We start from the raw sequence: 18,165 nt of genomic DNA, 5'->3' as shown, positions 1-18,165 counted from the left end.
AATTTCTATGATTAGTTTGTATGTTTTTTGTGTAATTTGGTGTTTTTTTGTGTGTAATTTTGTGTGTTTTTCGTGTCATTTTGTTCATGTTTGTCGTCTTCTTCTTTTTATTATTCAGTATATTTTTCCCTTATTTTGTGTTTTTGTTGTTGTGTTTGTGTGTTGTTAGCATTACTTTAATTATTGTGTCTTAGTGTGTGTGTTTCGTATGACATTTTGTATGTTTCTCTGTTGTTTTTGCATATTTTGTTGTTTTTTTATTATTCATTTGAATTGCTGGTAATTGTAATTTTTAACAAAAAATTATCATTATAAAAACCCCTATTTTTAATGCTTTAATTTGTTAATTTTTCTCTCTCTCTCTCTTAAGTACCCCCTGTAGTGCCATCGCTTACCCCTAGGGGTACATGTACCCCTATTTGAGAAACACCATTTTACCGCACCTCACAGTTCAACATGTGAAAATAATTCAAATTTTTGAGTGTTGTTTTGGATAACGTGCATTTTCTCCTTTCTCCCTTAACTTGTCGTCAACGTCTGCGTTTCACATTTCACGGTGAGGTTGTAGAAGTGAAGCCAGCCTGTCGTTAATCTGCCTGTCTATCCTGTGCAGGTGGTCGGCGGCTCCTGGCTTTTCAGCCGGCTCTACTGTAACATCTTCGTCACGCTGGATGTTATGATGTGCACCGCCAGTATTCTCAACCTGTGTGCCATCAGCATAGACAGGTGAGTGCATGCATTGTGTATATAGGCTTCAGATGTTGCCATGGCAGCTTTTTTTATAAATGTCACCAATGTCAAATCTGGTTGTGTGTGAGTGACAGAAGTGTATGAGAATCATGTGTGGTTTAATTCACATCTACCGGCTCTGGACCAGTTTGCGATCGTCCAGGAGAAACTGTCATGTTGGATTTCATTTGATTTCTTAAAGCTTACATTATTCATTCGTTTGCTTGCTTTTCTTTTTGTATTATGCTAAATATTTTATTTGTCTCTATGGTCTTTGAACTATTACCCGGAGGCATGAAGGGTTCATGTAAATGTCAAGTAAAAAGACGTATAGTGCCAGGGAAATACATACTGTATGTACAGAAGTAGTTCTCTGCACTTTGGCAAATTTCAAAAGAACATTAGTGCTTTGCAAGGATTTCCATGTAGTTATTGTTCTTTAAGTTACAGATTGCTAAGATTGCCTTCAATTGTCCATTTAAAAGAAACTTGTTTAAAGATTCTTACAAACAGGCTGTTTCATAGCTATGGATTTTGTTTGTTTGATTTTGCTCAACCTATTAAAGCTGGGGTACTCGATTTATATTCTAATTAGCATCATATGGTATATCGTAAAAGTAATCATTTCTGAAAAATTGTATATCTCCGTGCTGTCTGTGCCTTATAATAAGTATTTTAGTTAATAAAACCCCAGAAGACAAAGTGTTGGTGGTCACCCCCTCCAGCTCCAATCATAGGATTTAGAGAAAGGAGGGGTCACCAGAGCCCACCAAGGAGCCTCCTCATTGGCTGCCGAGGTATATAGTGAAGCGCGTGCATGGTACGAACTTCAGTCTTAGACTAACTTTGGATGCGTAAGTGGCTGTCAGGTAATCCAATGTTCCATTTTCTTATATTTTGTGTGCATCCTTTTGCCTGGCAAAAGCACTTCCGTGAGAGGAGGAGACTGGGAGGGATTATCAGAGTGGGGGTCGGGATATACGGTCTGAATTCAACCACGCCCCTCTGTCATAGTTCAAGAATCAGGTAGTGCAGCTTTGATAGTAATTAATACTAGCATATGGTAGTAGCATTGGTAGAAGTCGCATTAGTCCCAGGAAAGGGCTGACTTTCAAGTTTGGAAATTCCGTATCATTTCTGTGTTAGATTCTTTTTTCAAAATTATTTGGTTGCATTGAAGTTGTGGTCAAATTTATTGTTAAAATATATATAATTTAAACTTTCATAATGAAGTCTTCTTCTAGTTTCTAACAACTGCTGGCTTCACACTAGTTAAACACAAGATGGAGAAGTAAAAACAAACCTGTAAATAACACATTCCTTGCTTGAAGCAACCATTTGCAAAGCATTTACTTACTGAGTTTTGACTAATTTCACACCAATCATTTCTTAGCTTTTGAACTTCATTAACATGAACCAGAAAAGTGTCAATGCGCATGGGTTAGACTTTAGAAATTGCATAATTTTCTCTGTTAATCGACTGAAAACACAGTGTGGCAATTCCAGAATAGGCGAGCAGCTGACTTTAGCAGCTGTCTAATTTATCTTTATTTATTTTACAGAAAATGTAAACATAGTAGAATACACAAATCCACTGTGTGTCAACAATAAAAACTCTTTTTGCAAAATGATTAAGAAGCTTTTTAGAAAACTTATCAAAAATGTACTTCTGGGATCATCTTTTTATGTAAATCTGAGGAAATAGAAAGCATTTATCACATTATCTTCCATTAATAAGGAAAAAAATCTTCATCAACTATACCTTTGAGCAAATGAAGGACTTATCGGGTTAATTAAATCAATGTCATGTGATGTAAAAAAAAACTCCGGACTTTGATTGGTTTTTAATTAGTTTTGCTTTAGGTTTTGATCCTTGGGTGTGTTAAGAGAAATCTGCAAACCTTGCCGTTATCTGTCCTAGACAGACTCTCCTGCTCAAAAATGCATGAAATTCTCAACTGAACAATCTCATTTCAAAAGCCTGCATATGTTAAATTCTTGTTTTTTTTTGAACACATGAAAACATTTGTAGCTTCCTATAATTGATTTCTATTATACAAGTGAACAAAACCGCTGCAAGAGATTGTTTAATTACCGTTTACACCATACCAGCATTGTCTTTTGCATTATTTTTAAGTTTGAAGCTGTCACAGCTTTGACATCAGGTGTCTTTGTGCCTTTGTCTTTGTACATTATGATTTTCTATTAGAAATATACCCAAACGCATAATGTGCTGTCAGACTTCAAGGTGAATTGCTTCTGGTGAAATGACTTAGAATGCAGCTAATGCTTTGAGCTGTGACTCAGGATTTGTGAGCTGTTTTTTTTGTCCTGAACTAAAAGTGTAACGTGAAGCAGCACTTAATCAATACATCAATACATACTGCATCCTATTTCTGAAGACTCCACTTTTCCTCTCTGTTCTTCTTCTTCTGCCAGAAGGCACCATGTCCTGGTGAGCATAGCCCAGGAAAGGGTATTTTTAGTGCGCCTGCCTTGCTTCGGGTTTCACCCTCACCGTGCATTTTGCCCTCAGTCAGATTAATTAGTCTGATGAAGATAAACACTCATGGCCGTTATTTGGCTCTAAACAACGTAACATTACATCCGTCTGACATGATTACTGCCTCTTCGGGGTCAGATTGTAATTTCCGCTCATTGACATATACCGGTAGTGTGTAGAATAACACCCAAATTGAAGTAATTTGAAAGCTGTTGCTGACTATCTGTAATATTGCTATCAGAGGTGAGCAACTTTTATCAGGGCGGGGGCCAAAAAAATGTGTTTGTTTGAAGGGCCACATTATCATTTATGTCAGCATTCAGAATAATGATCTAAGCATTAATACAGGAAAGAACAAAGGGATTTTAGGAGTCATTTTGGGTGTTTTTTGTCCATTACTCTGTGTATGTTTTTTATCATGTGCATTTATTTTGTCTTGTTGTGTATTTTGGAGTAGGGTTTGGATGATATTGCCTTTTTTTGATTTTTCAAAGAAAAATTCAAGTTTCGATTCAATTTTCGTTTTTTTTTTAATGCAGTTAAAAATGACTGCAGACATCAGATGTATTGTCAAAAGTGCAACTTTATTTCTGTGATTGTCCTCAAGAGTTAAAATGCATAAAACAATCCCAAAATAAAAAGTAAATAAGGCTCTGTCATTCAACAATTTCAAGCTTTAACCCAGATTTAAGCAAAAGTGTAACAGCAACTTCACAGTAGCTTAATTTTCTTATTAAGAAATCAGATATACTACATATTTTATAACATATTACATTACAATTAAAATAATAAGCTCTTCCGTTAGCATCTCAGCATAGTGCGAATAAAAAATGTAACATGCTTGTGGCACATATAGCCTACTCAAAGGCTAAACAAATGTAAACAAAGAGCGGGCGGGCTCACATCAGAACACAAAAAAAAATTCCAAAAAAAAAATTTGATTAATCGATTAAATCAATTTTTTGCCCAGCCCTTTTTTGGAGTTATATTGTGATTTTGAGGGGGTTTTTTGGAGTCATTTTTGTGCATTTGTGTTGTCGTTTTGTTGTTTGTAGCACTGTGTGTTTGCTGAGTCCTTTTTTGTGTTTTTCTTCTTTTTTAGTGTACTTTTGTTGTTAATTTGTGTATTTCTGTTCGTTTTGTGTTATTAGGGGTCTTTTTTTTTTTTGTATTTTTGTTGTCTGGAGTATTTTCTGTCTTTTACTGTATTTTTCTGTAATGTTGTATTTTTTTCTTGTATATTTTATTGTATTCTTGCTGTTGTTTTGTATATTTTTCCGTCGTTTTGTTCGTTTACTTCATTAGCCGCACAAAGTTAGACCGAGGGCCTCATGTGGCCCCCGTGCCGCCATTTGCCCATGCCTGTGCTAGATGATTCTTAATGTGGTTTTCTATTGTTGGTCTTTAAATTCCCCACTGTCTCAGTAATGTGTTTCCAAAGCTCATTGGTTTCTAAGAACAGTCTTGTGCAAAATACTTAATCAGCATGTTGTTCTTCATTCAGATGTCTTTCCTCTCCACTGTGCACGTTTGATGTCAAAGCTAAGCACGCACTCTGTTGTGCTTGAATTCCTACAGGTACACAGCGGTAGTGATGCCTGTCTTGTACAACACCACGCATCGCTCCAAGAAGAGAGTGTTTGCAATGATTGCCACCGTGTGGGTCCTCGCCTTCACCGTCTCCTGTCCCCTGCTGTTTGGCTTCAACACAACAGGTCAGGTCGACATTTTCACATCCTCTCCTGCTCTTAATGGCTTTAGAGAGGAGCGACATTAACTTGCAGAGCGTAAAGGTGCTTTTTCTGTCAGGAAAAAAGTGTTTTGTTAGGCATTGAGGTCAGCAGGAGGACACAAAAACAAAGCTTGCGTGAAATGCAAAGGTGCGCTCAGTCAAACAGCTGATTGTGTGGCTCTTTAAACCTTCGTTAGCTCGTCAAGAGCCAGTAAGGTTTATGATAGTGAAGGAAATGTTACAAGCTGGGGCATCTTGAGATTTAAATTTTTTTTTTTGGTTTATAAACTTAGGCATGTTCTGTAACATACATTTTTAACACCAGATTAACCAAAAAAAAAATCTACAGACCTGCAAAACAATCACAATCAAAATAATGTCAGGATATATAAGCATACAAAAGACTTGTTTTACTCCCCCTCAAGCATTGTGAAACTAAACACACAATCTTTCTTGTGATTGCTTGTACATAATGTATTTTTGTATTTTATTCATATGTTTAGATAAGGGCTTAACAGGGGACTCGGGTACATAATTTAGTTTAGTTACAATAACAGTGACAGTAGCAGCAATTTGAAAGTTTTAGTCACAGTTTGATAACATTTTACTTTCATTGAGACACTCACAACTATCTTTAGTTCAAGAAAGTGTCTATTCGTACAGTTGCAATGCGGACAACCCCTGGTGCTATTAGTACATTTATCAAAGTACACATACGTAGCATCTTAGGGTTAGGTTTTAACCCTATATCGCAACGATTTTTAGGGTTAGGGTTAAGGTTAGGTTTATAGTTAGCTTTAGTCTTAGTCACGTGACCTAAACTGGCCAATGAGGGGCGCTGCATACGGATAGAATGTCGGTGTATTAATACGGCAACCGTACGGATAGCCACTGCCTTAGTTAAAATACATTATTGTGGTAATATTTGACATTTTCAAATGAGGAGAAAAGTGCTATTAGGTTCAAACATGCCTCGCTTTGCAAAAACAGTGGATGCAAAACCCTCAGTTCCATTTCTGGGCAGGACCTGATGGCAAAAAAAAAAAAAAAACAGTAAAAGTCGATTTTTTTTTAATATAATATACCCCTTTAACAAAATGCATATAACAATTGAAAATTCCACAGACACTATCACAGTAAATTGGTTAGTTTATGATTGATATGTAGTCATATTTGTGTAAATTACATGAGAGGCTGTTTGAGGTACAAACATTGACAAGTGAAAGATCTCTTTGGTTTTTGATGATCACAAACCCAATATTACCCAGTCATAATGAATATGAGCTAAACTGTCTTTTTGAGCAGACTACAGACACATCACATTAAGCCCTCGTCAAACTTGCCCGAGTTGTTACAAAGCGTTTCTTCAACGACACTAAATTATTTTAAAAACAAATATTCACTGGCAGCCAAACATAAATCACTTACTGACTGGAATTAGGAAGATTTTCACATCTTAACTTCATCTAACAGTGGTTATAATGATGCGTTTAAAGTTCATATTTTCAGTTTGTATCAACAGGGCATCATTTTTATTTTTTAGTGAAAAATTTAAATAATTTTACGGTTTATCGTCTGACTCCAGCCTTCAATAGATAGGAAATGTTCCTGATGAAACGAAGGGAAAACAGCGTCTTTTTCAGTTTGAGATGTATCCACAGGTCACATGGCATTTCAACATCTGTCCACAAACATACAGGGATGAGATTAATTGAGGAGTAAACCTAAAAGCTTGATGGTACTTTAATATCAGAATCAGAAATCCTGAAACGTTTAACAAAGACAAAAGAAAGAATAAACATTACATAAGTGTATAATTAAGTAAAAGACTGTTAGAAATAAAAAATAAGGATCAGATACAACATATAATTTATCAACAAGGCACAGTTTACAATGGTTGAAGTGACTATTACTTAGTTAGCAACAACATTATCAGTCTGTTTATAGCAGGCACAGGTAACTGGTGGCCCCGTGGGGCCTCTAATTTTGTGTGGCCAGCAAAGTAAACACACAGAATTACTTCAAAAAATACATGAAACAAAAAAGCACACAAAGCGACAAAAGACAAGACACATAATGACTCCAAAAACACACAAAATGAGTATAAAAGACAACAGAAATACAAAAAAAGACACAAAATGAATAATAATAACATCAAAAACCCAGGAAACCCCAACAAAAGCCTTTGTATGTTCCTCTATTAATGCTCAGATTGTTCATTATTCTAAATTCTGACATGAATGTCTGGTTCATAGAAATGGGAGCTCGTTTTATGAGTAATTTGGAGTAATTCAGTGTCACAAATGAACCCAAAAACACAATGATAAGTTTACTGGATCTGACAAAGCAACAGGAACAGGAAGAGCTCAAAGAATCAAGGCTAAATCTTCCCACGGCTTCAACCTCTGGTTCTGAGCTGCTGTAGCGTTAGGATCCACCATCACTCCTCAAAAGCAACCTGCTACCCAAATTATGTTCAATTTCTCTCCTTTTTCCAACAGTGGCCCTCTTTGGTTGTTTGGAGACTCCAAACAAACATTGTCTAAAACAGTAAATATTTTTCTTTGTCTCTAACCTGCCAAGCTTTTGTTTCTACAGCTTTATTTTGTTTCTTAATCTATAACTTTACCTTATTTTTTACAGGTTCAAAAAGTAACAAAGATGAAAATGTAGATGAGGGAAAAAGACCCTCATATTTCTGTGCTTCTATAACTCTGTAACAAAGTTACAAATTATTATTCAGTGTTACTTTTAGTGACATGTGGGCTTTGCATGTTCAGCAAAAAAGTTTAAATTGATTTTAATTTTTAGGGGTTTTTTTTTTGGAAGGACGATACAAGGGTTGAAATAATTAAATTTGAAGTTAAGATTAAACATGTTTCTCTTTTATTTAGTTATTTGTTTCATTGAGAGCAAAAATTGTAAATCTAAGTCGACACAAAAAAAAAAAAGAAATGCAAAAAGAAAGGACATACCTAGAAAACTGTCTTCTGGTTAAAGTAGATCACACTCTGAATAGATGAAATACAAAGTTTTTTCTCCCTTCTGCTCAAAACAAAGCGAGATCCCATTAATTTATTATTTACATTTTAAATTTTTTATTTAATTTTGTTTATTTTTGGAGAAAATGCTTGCAACCCACCAGAAACTGATTTATGACGCGCTTGTAGACGCACTGAGGCTGTTTGCAGGAGGATTCTGTAGATCGAGCTGTGATAAAAAACCATCTGTTTTACTGTTCTGTGAGTTTTTAGTGAGTTTTGCTTCACATCACTTTGCTCTTCTTGTAGATGACCCTCTGGTGTGCTCCATCTCCAACCCTGACTTTGTCATCTATTCCTCTGTGGTGTCCTTCTACTTGCCGTTCATCGTCACGCTGCTGGTCTACATCCGTATCTACATTTTTCTCAGGCTGCGGCGGAAACGGATCACCTTCGGTCAGGCCAGTGGAAAGGTGCAGCCGGGCACTGTCCCTCCGTTCGTGGTAAAGTGCATCAAAATTTAATACTTAATGTTTTTTCATTCGTTTTTATCGAAACTCAGAATAGAAAATATATGTTAATTTATTCAGAATTTTTTGATTTTTAAGGAGGAAAAAAGAAACTTTTGTGAGTTGAAATTCACCATCATAGTCGTCCATTCTGGGAACATTTCAGTAAATGCGAAGAACTAAACCAGAGATGGGCAACATCCATTACAGCTGGGGCCACAAAAATGTGATTGTCTGATCCAAGGGCCACATAAACAAAATTCATGTTAGCATTTGGAAGAACGACCAATCTGAGCCTTAATACAGGAAAGAACAAAGGGTTTTGTCTTTGTCGTCCTTAAATTTTGTGTGGTGTCCTTGTTGTTTTTAGACATTTTGTGTGTATTTGAATCCATTTAGTCTATTTTCTTGTCAATATGGCACATTTTTTGTTGTGTTTTTGTGTGTTTTTCAAGTCATAATGTGTTTTTGTTGTATTTTTTTTGTGTATTTTTCTGTCTTTGAAGTCCTTTTGTATATGTTGTTGTTTTGTAGTCATTTTGTGTGTTTAACTGGTTTAGTGTATATTTTGTATTATTTATCTTTTTTTGTTGTTTTTTATCTTTTTGTTGTTACTTTGTGTACTTTAGTTGACATTTTGTGCATTTTGCTGTCGTCTGGTGTAATTTGTTGGGTTTCATTTAACTTCCAACTTCTTCACATTCACAATCTGGGTTTATGTGGTAGACTTTGTGGTTTCCTGTGCTAATACAGTAAGTCAAAAAGAAGGCATTTATAATATATATATTAAGTGTCAATTTTTTAAAAAGTATTTACTTTCTCTTTCTATCAAATAAATAATTTTTAAAAGTTTTTTACTAATACTTATTCATAGATAAATTGTCAAGTACACTTTCTAAACTGATGCTGAACAATCTGATTTATTCATGTATTCATAATGATCCTGTGGCCTGCATAATTTTCACATTTCTACAATAAAACGCTTCATGTCTGAGCTCGAACATTAAAAATGAATGTTTTTGGTACTTTTTTCGCTTCTTGATCCTTTGCGGTCACGGGCTTCCAGCCAACAGCAACTTTGCACTTTTTCCAAACAGCCTAATTTCCATGCACCCACATGCGCACAGATAATGAGTTGCAAATTACATTCCACCGTTCTATTAGAGTTTTTCTGTTACCTACAATAAGTAGTGGCCGCGCAATCACACCCCCCCGCCCGTACTGTTTATGGCAGGGGTTATTTAAACAGAAAATGCCAGGTGTAGAGAAAACATTGCCTTTTTATACATTTGCTATAAATTAGTTCCCAGTGAAACATCTCAGAGGCAGTGTCAGGGGATTCACTGGGTTATTAAAGTTATTATGCTGTTATTATGGGAAAAGCACAATGAATGTAGTTCAAAAGGACATTGAGGAAAAGTCAGATCAAAGACAACATGTAAATGTGTTCATAGAGGTGGATATTGCTGTTAGTGCAAAAACAGAAGCTGTAATTACCTGAAAGGCTTGTTGAGGTAAAAATAAATAAATTAAAAAAATCAGGGGCTTTATTTAAAGGTACACACGTTGGAGCCAGCCTTTGAATTCCTTTACAGACCAACGGAACTAGTGCAAGAATGTCAATGAAGACGTTTCCGGAGGATGATTATGTGCTATCATGTGTGAAAATAGAGACATCCCATCTTTTCCGTCCTCAACAATTCACCCTAAAAACTTCTCGATTGCTTCTCATTTTTTTTTTTATCATCAGAAAGTCATATTACTGTACAATTGCAGTACGTTCTCAATTATTACAGTTACAATTATTCAAAATTAATGAGCATGAAATAAATCACCTGATAAAAGTTAAGCTTCCTCTTGTGTTAGCTTTCTGTTAGCGTCTCATATGATAACAGGTCCTAATTAGCTGTAAAATACACTAAAAACAAATATCTATCATATAATTTCTTTCCTATCTATTGGTTACCTTATTAGACTTCCTAATCAATGAAAATATGGGTTTTAATACTCTTGATGTGGATATCTGAGCCTTTTTTTTTGTTAGAATACCCCACGATTTAATTTTTTTTAAATGGTAAAAAGTGGGAAAGCTTAATATGAAATTTTAATAGTTATTAACTACTACTGTAGAACTATAAATAATATTCCCTAGTTTTGCTTTAAATTGTAATTGTATTTTTTTTAATACATTTTCATGGCAACTACATTTACAAAGTAAATTATCTAAACTCAATTACAAATTAATCATGATTACGACAGCAACAAATTTTTAAAATTACAATTATAATTGACCCCTACCCTGCTGTCAAGGTTGACATTGTACTACAAAAGGTGGTTTGTCATTAAAGCACTAATCAAATTTTAGTTTTCAGTGTCTCACCTCTTGGATTAGATCCATGACTTTAACATTTGGCCCAGAAACATTGATCACATTAACTTTTTTAAATGTGAGGAATTGCAGGTCATGTTCTGTGTGCATATGTTTCAGCGCTATTTTTAAAAGTCAAGGCTCGTCCAAGAGCCTCCTGTGATGTGCAGCTGGGTTGCTCTTTATCCTTCACTGCGCACACAGCTTTAGTTTCAGCTCCTCTGTGTAAACCGCAGGCTACCGATAATTGATTGAAGGTGAGCCTCAGATCTAAGATCCAAACCCTGCAGACCCTCTCTGCAGAAAAGTTGCTTTAAAGAGGAGCAATAGAACTGCGGCTCCGACCACTGACAGATTGACAGTTACAAAGAATTTCTTTTTTTATTTGCTGTTTTTCTTTATGTTTCAAATGCATATATTTATTTTTGCTGGAAGCTGTAAGCGAATTGCAGAGTCTGGAATAGAAAGGAGACATAATGGCCACAAGCTTATTTCCTTTATTTATTTTTTATTTGCTTGTGTCAGAGACGGCGAAAATAGTTTGAATAGAAATAAAAATGTAACCAGCATTTTATAGCGATGAGTCACTGTAGTTCGTGAACTGTTTTGTAATGTGTTTCTGTTCAGATTTAATGTCCTATTCTTTGTATTATTGCTGTTTCTGTAACCTAAGGGTCTGTGGATGCAAATTTGCATTGTTGCTATGATTCAGCATATTTACTTCTATTGCTGGTTAAATAGATGTAAATTATTATTGTACACTGTCCCTATCAAATAACCCCATACATGAATACAATAGTTTAATGTGAATAGTACAGACGCATGTTGTCCATCTTATTGGCAGTAACTGGAAATGTCGAAGAGTTATCTTCAAAGTATTTTTTATTAAAATGAACTTTTTTTTTCATTAGGAAACTTGTCTTCAGGAAGAAACTCAAAAAGCCAAACAAGACCTGTCCCCGATAAGGATTAAAGTGGTAAGTTTTATTTTCCTCATTTCCCATTACAATGGATCTCACAGCATGCTATTTTCTTTTTCAAACATGTCTCTGTCTGTCATTTTGATAAATCCATAGTGCGGGCCTCATAAATGAATAAATCGAAGATCATTTGCTTAAAAAAAAACATGCCATGGATGTGGAGTCCAGTAAACAGTTGAATAGGATTGTTTTTCCTTCATTCTTACCAGTATTTCTTGTGTGTCTTCTTCGCCGGAACAGGAGGACAGTTATTCTCTTGACAGCATTTGTGTTGTAGTTTGTTCCCGTGATAACACCTCACTCCTCGAAGCATTGAATTTTCTGCCGGATTCTGATCTCTTGAAATCTCTTTTAGAAGAGAGAACATTAGATGCCTCTATACTGGCTAACTATAGACCAATCAGCAACCTTCCATTCATGGCCAAGATCATTGAGAAGGTGGTCTTCAACCAACTGAGTCTATTCTCAACATTCAACAAAATATTTGATAAATTTCAGTGAGGCTTTCATTCTCATCACAGCACAGAAATGGCTCTTAACAAAGTGATCAATGACATCAGGTTAAACACTGATTCAGGAAAAGTATCTGTTCTCATTCTATTGGATCTAAGTGCTGCATTTGACACTGTAGAATATACAATTCTATTGCACAGATTGCAAACATGGGTTGGACTAAATGGAAAAGTAATGCAATGATTTAAGTCCGACTTGGAAAGTTATTTTGTAAGCATTGGAAACTTTGAATCTGATAGATTATCAATGTCCTGTGGGGTTCCACAAGGCTCTGTTTTCGGACCCCTTCTGTTTAGCCTTTAAATGCTTACAAATTCTACAGAAGAAGGTTGATTATTAGAGCTACGCAGATGACACACAACTATATGTATCACTGACTATGGGCCCATAGAGGTGTTGTGTGAACTTCTGGATGAGTGAAAACTTTCTTCAACTAAATCATTAAAAGATGGAGGTGATTGTCTTTGGTAACAAAGAAAAGAGGACTGCTGTCAGCAAGTATCACGAGTCTCAATCTTTAAAAGCTAAAGACCAAGTCAAAAACCTTGGTGTTCTGATTGACTCAGATCTTACATTCAGCAGTCAGATCAAATCTATCAGAAAAACAGCTTTCTACCACCTAAAGAACATCTCCAGGGTTCAGAAAGATCAGGAGAAACTGGTCCATGCTTTTATCTCCAGCAGACTGGACTATTGTAATGGTCTTCTGACAGGAATCCCCCAAAAGAGCATCAAACAGCTACAGCTGGTTCAGAACGCTGCAGCTCGGGTCTTAACCAGAACAAAGAGGTCAGAACACATTCCTCCAGTTTTAAAGTATTTACACTGGCTCCCAGTCAGCCTCAGAATAGACTTTAAAGTTCTGCTGCTAGTGTATAAATCTGTGAATGGGTTTGGTCGAGAATACATCAGTGACATGATAGTCAGGTATGAACCCAGCAGGTCTCTCAGATCTATGGACACAGGTCAGATAGTGGAGCCTAGAGCTCACAGTAAACATGGTGATGCTGCTTTTAGTTGTTATGCTGCAAAGAAGTGGAACAAACGTCCTGCAGAGCTGAAGTCAGCATCCAATGTGAACATTTTTAAATCAAAGTTAAAGGCACTTTTTTTTCTCTGCTGCGTATGATTGAGAAGGAGATTTTTGGTCATGTTGTTGATGTAATGTGTTTGTTGATGATTTTAATTGATTTTACTGATGATTTTAAATGTTCTTATTGATTTTAAACAATTGAATGTTTTATCATGTAAAGCACATTGAGTTGCCTTGTGTATGAAATGCGCTATACAAATAAATTTGCCTTGCCTTACAACTTTTAGACCTTGAAAACACCAGAAATGTGTTGGGAAGTCACTTTGGCAGAGTTTTTATGGGTAAACCCATTAAAAAACTATGAGAAGAATCATGTAAAAAACATTTTCATGCAGCATTCAATGGACTCCACATTTCACAATGAATACCAATACATGTGCTTTTTATTCAGTTTAATTGACCGGTCCACCTTTAAACAAACTGACAGCCAATCAGGAAGCAGCTGAAAACATCAAGCTGGGCTGAGACGTGTGCACACTAGGAGAGAAAATGATTCCAAGAGTGATATTCTTTGGATTTAAAGATTATACTGTGATTAGTAATTGATTTGGAAAAATTGTACCTGGTTCTACTTCCCACTATGATTATTGTTTGTTTGGTTAACAGGGGAACTATGAGAATTTTAAAATTTAAAAAGATACTTTATTGATTTGTTTCTAAAAGCATTATGTCAGATTATATCCTTATTATTTGACAAATATGTTTATGGGCTGGGATTTATGCCACTAGACACTGAATTTGAATAGTTGGTATTGAATTTGAAAGTAACAACTTGAAATTGAAATGACTGCTTTGAAACCGAATTAGAAAAGTTCAGGTGAATTGTGTGCAGTGAATTTACAGCCTTATTTGAGGAGCAGAAATTTATTGAAATTTTGGAATGTACTAAGATGATTTTTTTTCCAACGGGAAAAAATACAAATTTTAGTTACTGGAGTTGTTACTTTCAAATTCAATGCCAACTATTTAAATTCAGTTTCTAGTAGCCCATATATGTTCTCTGTTTAAGTAATTCGTTATTTATATCAGTTGAATAAACTTGCTCTATAAAATGGCACTAGCTGTGATACATTATGTACTCATGACTTGTTAAGACGTACATTGAAGTTGAGGACTTTTGACTTGACTTGGATTTGAATGGCCTTTACCCGAGACTTCTCTTGACTTGGGACTGGACTCTGGACTTTAGTGACAAGACTTGAGACTTACATGAGACTTGAGAAGCAATGACTTGTTCCCACCTCTGATCATTTGTTCCTTCTTTTAGCAGAGTGTGGAGCCTTCGGTTTCCCCCAAGCAAAGCCTGATCTCAGGATGCTTGTGGCGCAAACGGCCAAAAACGAGACCAGCGGAAAACTCTGTCCTGCCTCCGGTGGACATACAGAACTACTGCAGCATCAGCCATGCTTCCTGCGGTCGCACAGAAATGGACCTGGACCAGGATCGGGGGAAGCAAGATGCGGAGGAGAGCAACCAAACTGAGTTTGCCCCAGTGAGGATGAGCTGTGAAGTGAAGAACCTCTCCAACGGACGGACACACACGTCACTGAGGTCGATTTCACAACTGAACACCAACAGCACCCGTTTCAGGACCATGCATTCCAGGGAGAAGAAGGCCACTCAGATGCTGGCCATTGTACTTGGTGAGTGCAAGCTTTTATATGTTTGATAGGCCAGGGAGCTACAAATCTAAATGTCACGTATCAAATATTTGTTTCCCCTCAGAGACCCTCTCATGTTTTCAAATGAACTTTTCCTCACAACCACTTCTCCGTTCTGCTGTTTGGCCATGAGATGCTTGCTTACTCAGTGTGTCTATGCTGCATATTTGGCACAGCTATAATAAATCAAGTAGGGTTGTCAAAGAAAAAAAGACCAGACGGCTATGGGTTCACAGTGTGTGTTTGAAAACACTGACACAGCATCAGTGTGCTCCAGTTATCAGCCAAGATGCTCTGGTCCAGCACACATTCTGCTGTCTGAGGTGTCCCGTACATTATGGTGCAGTCGGAAACTTTTAACATTGCTAGAATAATCAGAATAGTTTGGCTGTAATGCAGCTTCGACACACTGATTAACTTATTTAAAATACTTCCTGCTGCAAGCAGAGGAGAACTTAGTTATTTCAATCTTTGTGATGCAGGTATGACAAAGGTGTGGAATTTTAAAATATTTGTGTTTGCATGTTCTCCCCGTGTATTTATGCGTTTTCTGCTCTTACTCTGGTTTTTGCCGTCAATCCAAAAACATGTATGTTAACTGTTGAGTCAGATTGGCTAGTGGGAGTAAATGTGTGAATGTGTTGACCCCGCAACAGACTGCCATTCTCAATGTCATGTCATAAATGCACCAACAAAAACAAATCTATCACTGAATTAATGAAAATAGATTTAAAGTTTTCTAGAAAACATTTTATTTAACGGCAAAAACCTGTAAAACTGCCAGAAGTCAAAAAGCTGCATTGGAGCTGATTAATCTTGTTGTGTTTGTGGTTGGAACATACTGTATGTTAAACAGATGTACAAAAAAAAAATGCAATGTATTACTGTAATTGAAATGCAGAAAAGCCCTCTAAGTAAGAGATAAGATATTTGTCCTGTGTTTATCACACCGCACTGTGTATATGTATAATCTAGTATAAAACAGGGATATTGAATGATGTTCATTGACACAAAACAGCTTGGTGTAACCACCATATTTCCTAATTAGATCATTTACCTATATTAAATAACTTGCCAACCAAATCAAGACATTCCCTAGACATAGGGCACAAACAGCCAAGCAGTGTGATGAGAAAAGTTGAGGAAAAAGGCATGACTTTATATCTGCTGAGCCAACAAACAATTATAATGGTGAAGTGCAAACTGAGCAGAAAATGGAGCGCGATATGAGTTGCAAAATGTTATTTCTTTCTGCTTTTTCGACCGCTTTCAAATGGATTTCATGCGGCCTCAGTCGAGACATTCTTAGAGGAAAAGAAAACAAAGTTAAAAAGCTGCTTTGGTCAATTTCTTCCAGTTTTTTTTTAATCAAAGTCACTCTTTCACCTGCAAAACAAACATAACAAAAAACACCATCTGTACAAATCAGATGTATTGTTTGAGTGTTTTAGCACATATGAAAATGCATAACATTTGTCCACTGGAGGCTTTTAAAATAATAACTACATTTAAAAATGTCTAGTGTCCATTGTGGCTCACAGTCGGTAGAAACTTGCCTCAGAGGGGAATCCTTGACACATTGCTTCATGCAGTCTTCTGCTGGAAATGTTTGGGTTTTATTTTTTTGATACAAAGCATTACACTAAGCGTTGTGTATTCAGTGTACAGCTTTCTGTAGTAGTTGTGTGTTTGTGCAGGTGAAATGCTTCAGAAATGGTTTAAAGTTCACAGCCGTATCTAGACCTTCAAAGTCTTTTGATCTCCATCCACAAAAATATGATTCCATTGAGGTTCCACCTGACAATGTACAGTTATTACCTGAGACCAATGCTTAGGTCGCACATACCACATCAGAGGTCATTTGATGACACCATAGAGGCTAAATATATTGTACATGTTACAAAAAGATGTTACGGTTTTTGAATATGAACAGAACTAACTTCAGATCTCTTTTTATCTCTTTTCATCATCATTCATGCACATTCCTCCTCTTTCTTCCACTTTTGCTCCTCATTTTAATGTCCTCTCCATGCTGTCCCTGTCTTTGCCCTACTTACTTTTGCGAACATACTGGCCCACTTCTACATTCATCTCTCTCTTGTCCCTCCCTGTGCTGTCTGCCCTGCTCCAGGGGTGTTTCTCATCTGCTGGCTGCCTTTCTTTGTTACTCACATCCTGAACACCCACTGCAGGACATGTTACATACCACCCGAGCTGTACAGTGCTTTCACGTGGCTGGGCTACGTCAACAGCGCCCTTAACCCAGTCATCTACACCACCTTCAACATTGAGTTCAGGCGAGCCTTCATCAAGATCCTCAGCTGCTGAGGTTGAAAGTGCATCGGGGAATTGGACTACGAAATACATGGACACTTTGTCAAGAAAGTAAAAGAAAAGCTTCATTTTTAATAACTCTTTGAACAACTCAGCAAGACTAATGTGAACAATATTAGAGTTAATATTGTATTACACTTTCACACATTTCAAAGTCTTCTGAATCCCTGTACCGTTGGTTCTTTGGTTATTCTGTTTTAAAGCCAAATCAAAATAACAAATAAACGGTGTGGTTATTTGTTTTACTGACCAAAACCAGATAAGCAGCGTTTTTCTGTTTGAGAGAAAAATCTTATTTCGTTTGTGTGATATTTGGATATTTACAGGGAAATTGGAGGGAGAACTGAAGTCCGCTACACCTGGTTTCCCTCCACAGGTCCTGGACTAGGTCTCCGCAAACAATAGGGCTGTTAAGAATTTATGTCAGCAGTTTTCTGATCAGATCAATCTGCTCACGTTTTAAAGGTAGGGTAGGTGATTTTCGAACGCTCACATGATTTTGAATGTAGCTTATCCGACAGCTCTGCCTTTACCCCCCTCCTCCCCCCTCCACTCTGTGCTCCGTCTCACTCACATGCATGCGCACAGCTGCTGCAGAAGAGGAGCTCAGCTCATCGCTTGTATTGTGTACAAACTTTGTGGTCTCATGTCTCATTCAGCAGTAAGTAAACAATACATTTTACCATTATATATGTTAAAAAAAGTGACCAAAAACTGTGTTATTGCTCTGTCAGCGGTGACACGCTTTCAGTGTGAGCTCAT

The 18,165-nt window shown here is 36.5% G+C and overlaps 1 protein-coding gene across 4 annotated transcripts in view; it reads left to right on the top strand.

Annotated features, from left to right (window-relative positions):
- The window catches only part of drd3 (dopamine receptor D3), a 29,976-nt gene extending 12,165 nt beyond the window's left edge, over window positions 1-17,811 (top strand). Inside the window, exons 3-8 of one of the 4 annotated variants that reach the window (XM_028434428.1) lie at window positions 614-726; window positions 4,811-4,947; window positions 8,255-8,448; window positions 11,734-11,799; window positions 14,676-15,051; window positions 17,262-17,811. In XM_028434428.1, the coding sequence (XP_028290229.1) occupies window positions 614-726; window positions 4,811-4,947; window positions 8,255-8,448; window positions 11,734-11,799; window positions 14,676-15,051; window positions 17,262-17,458 (1,083 nt within the window). In that variant the 3' untranslated portion in view covers window positions 17,459-17,811. Of the gene's footprint in view, window positions 1-613; window positions 727-4,810; window positions 4,948-8,254; window positions 8,449-11,733; window positions 11,800-14,675; window positions 15,052-17,200 lie in introns of all 4 variants that reach the window. The other 3 variants (XM_028434427.1, XM_028434426.1, XM_028434429.1) reach the window with 3 other exon arrangements.
- The last annotated feature ends 354 nt before the right edge of the window (window positions 17,812-18,165 follow it).

The sequence above is a fragment of the Gouania willdenowi genome, chromosome 20 (assembly GCF_900634775.1).
Source record: "Gouania willdenowi chromosome 20, fGouWil2.1, whole genome shotgun sequence".
NCBI classification, from domain to species: domain Eukaryota; kingdom Metazoa; phylum Chordata; class Actinopteri; order Blenniiformes; family Gobiesocidae; genus Gouania; species Gouania willdenowi.
The sequence above is the reverse complement of the archived record's forward strand: the minus strand, read 5'-3'. Positions and strand labels throughout refer to the sequence as shown.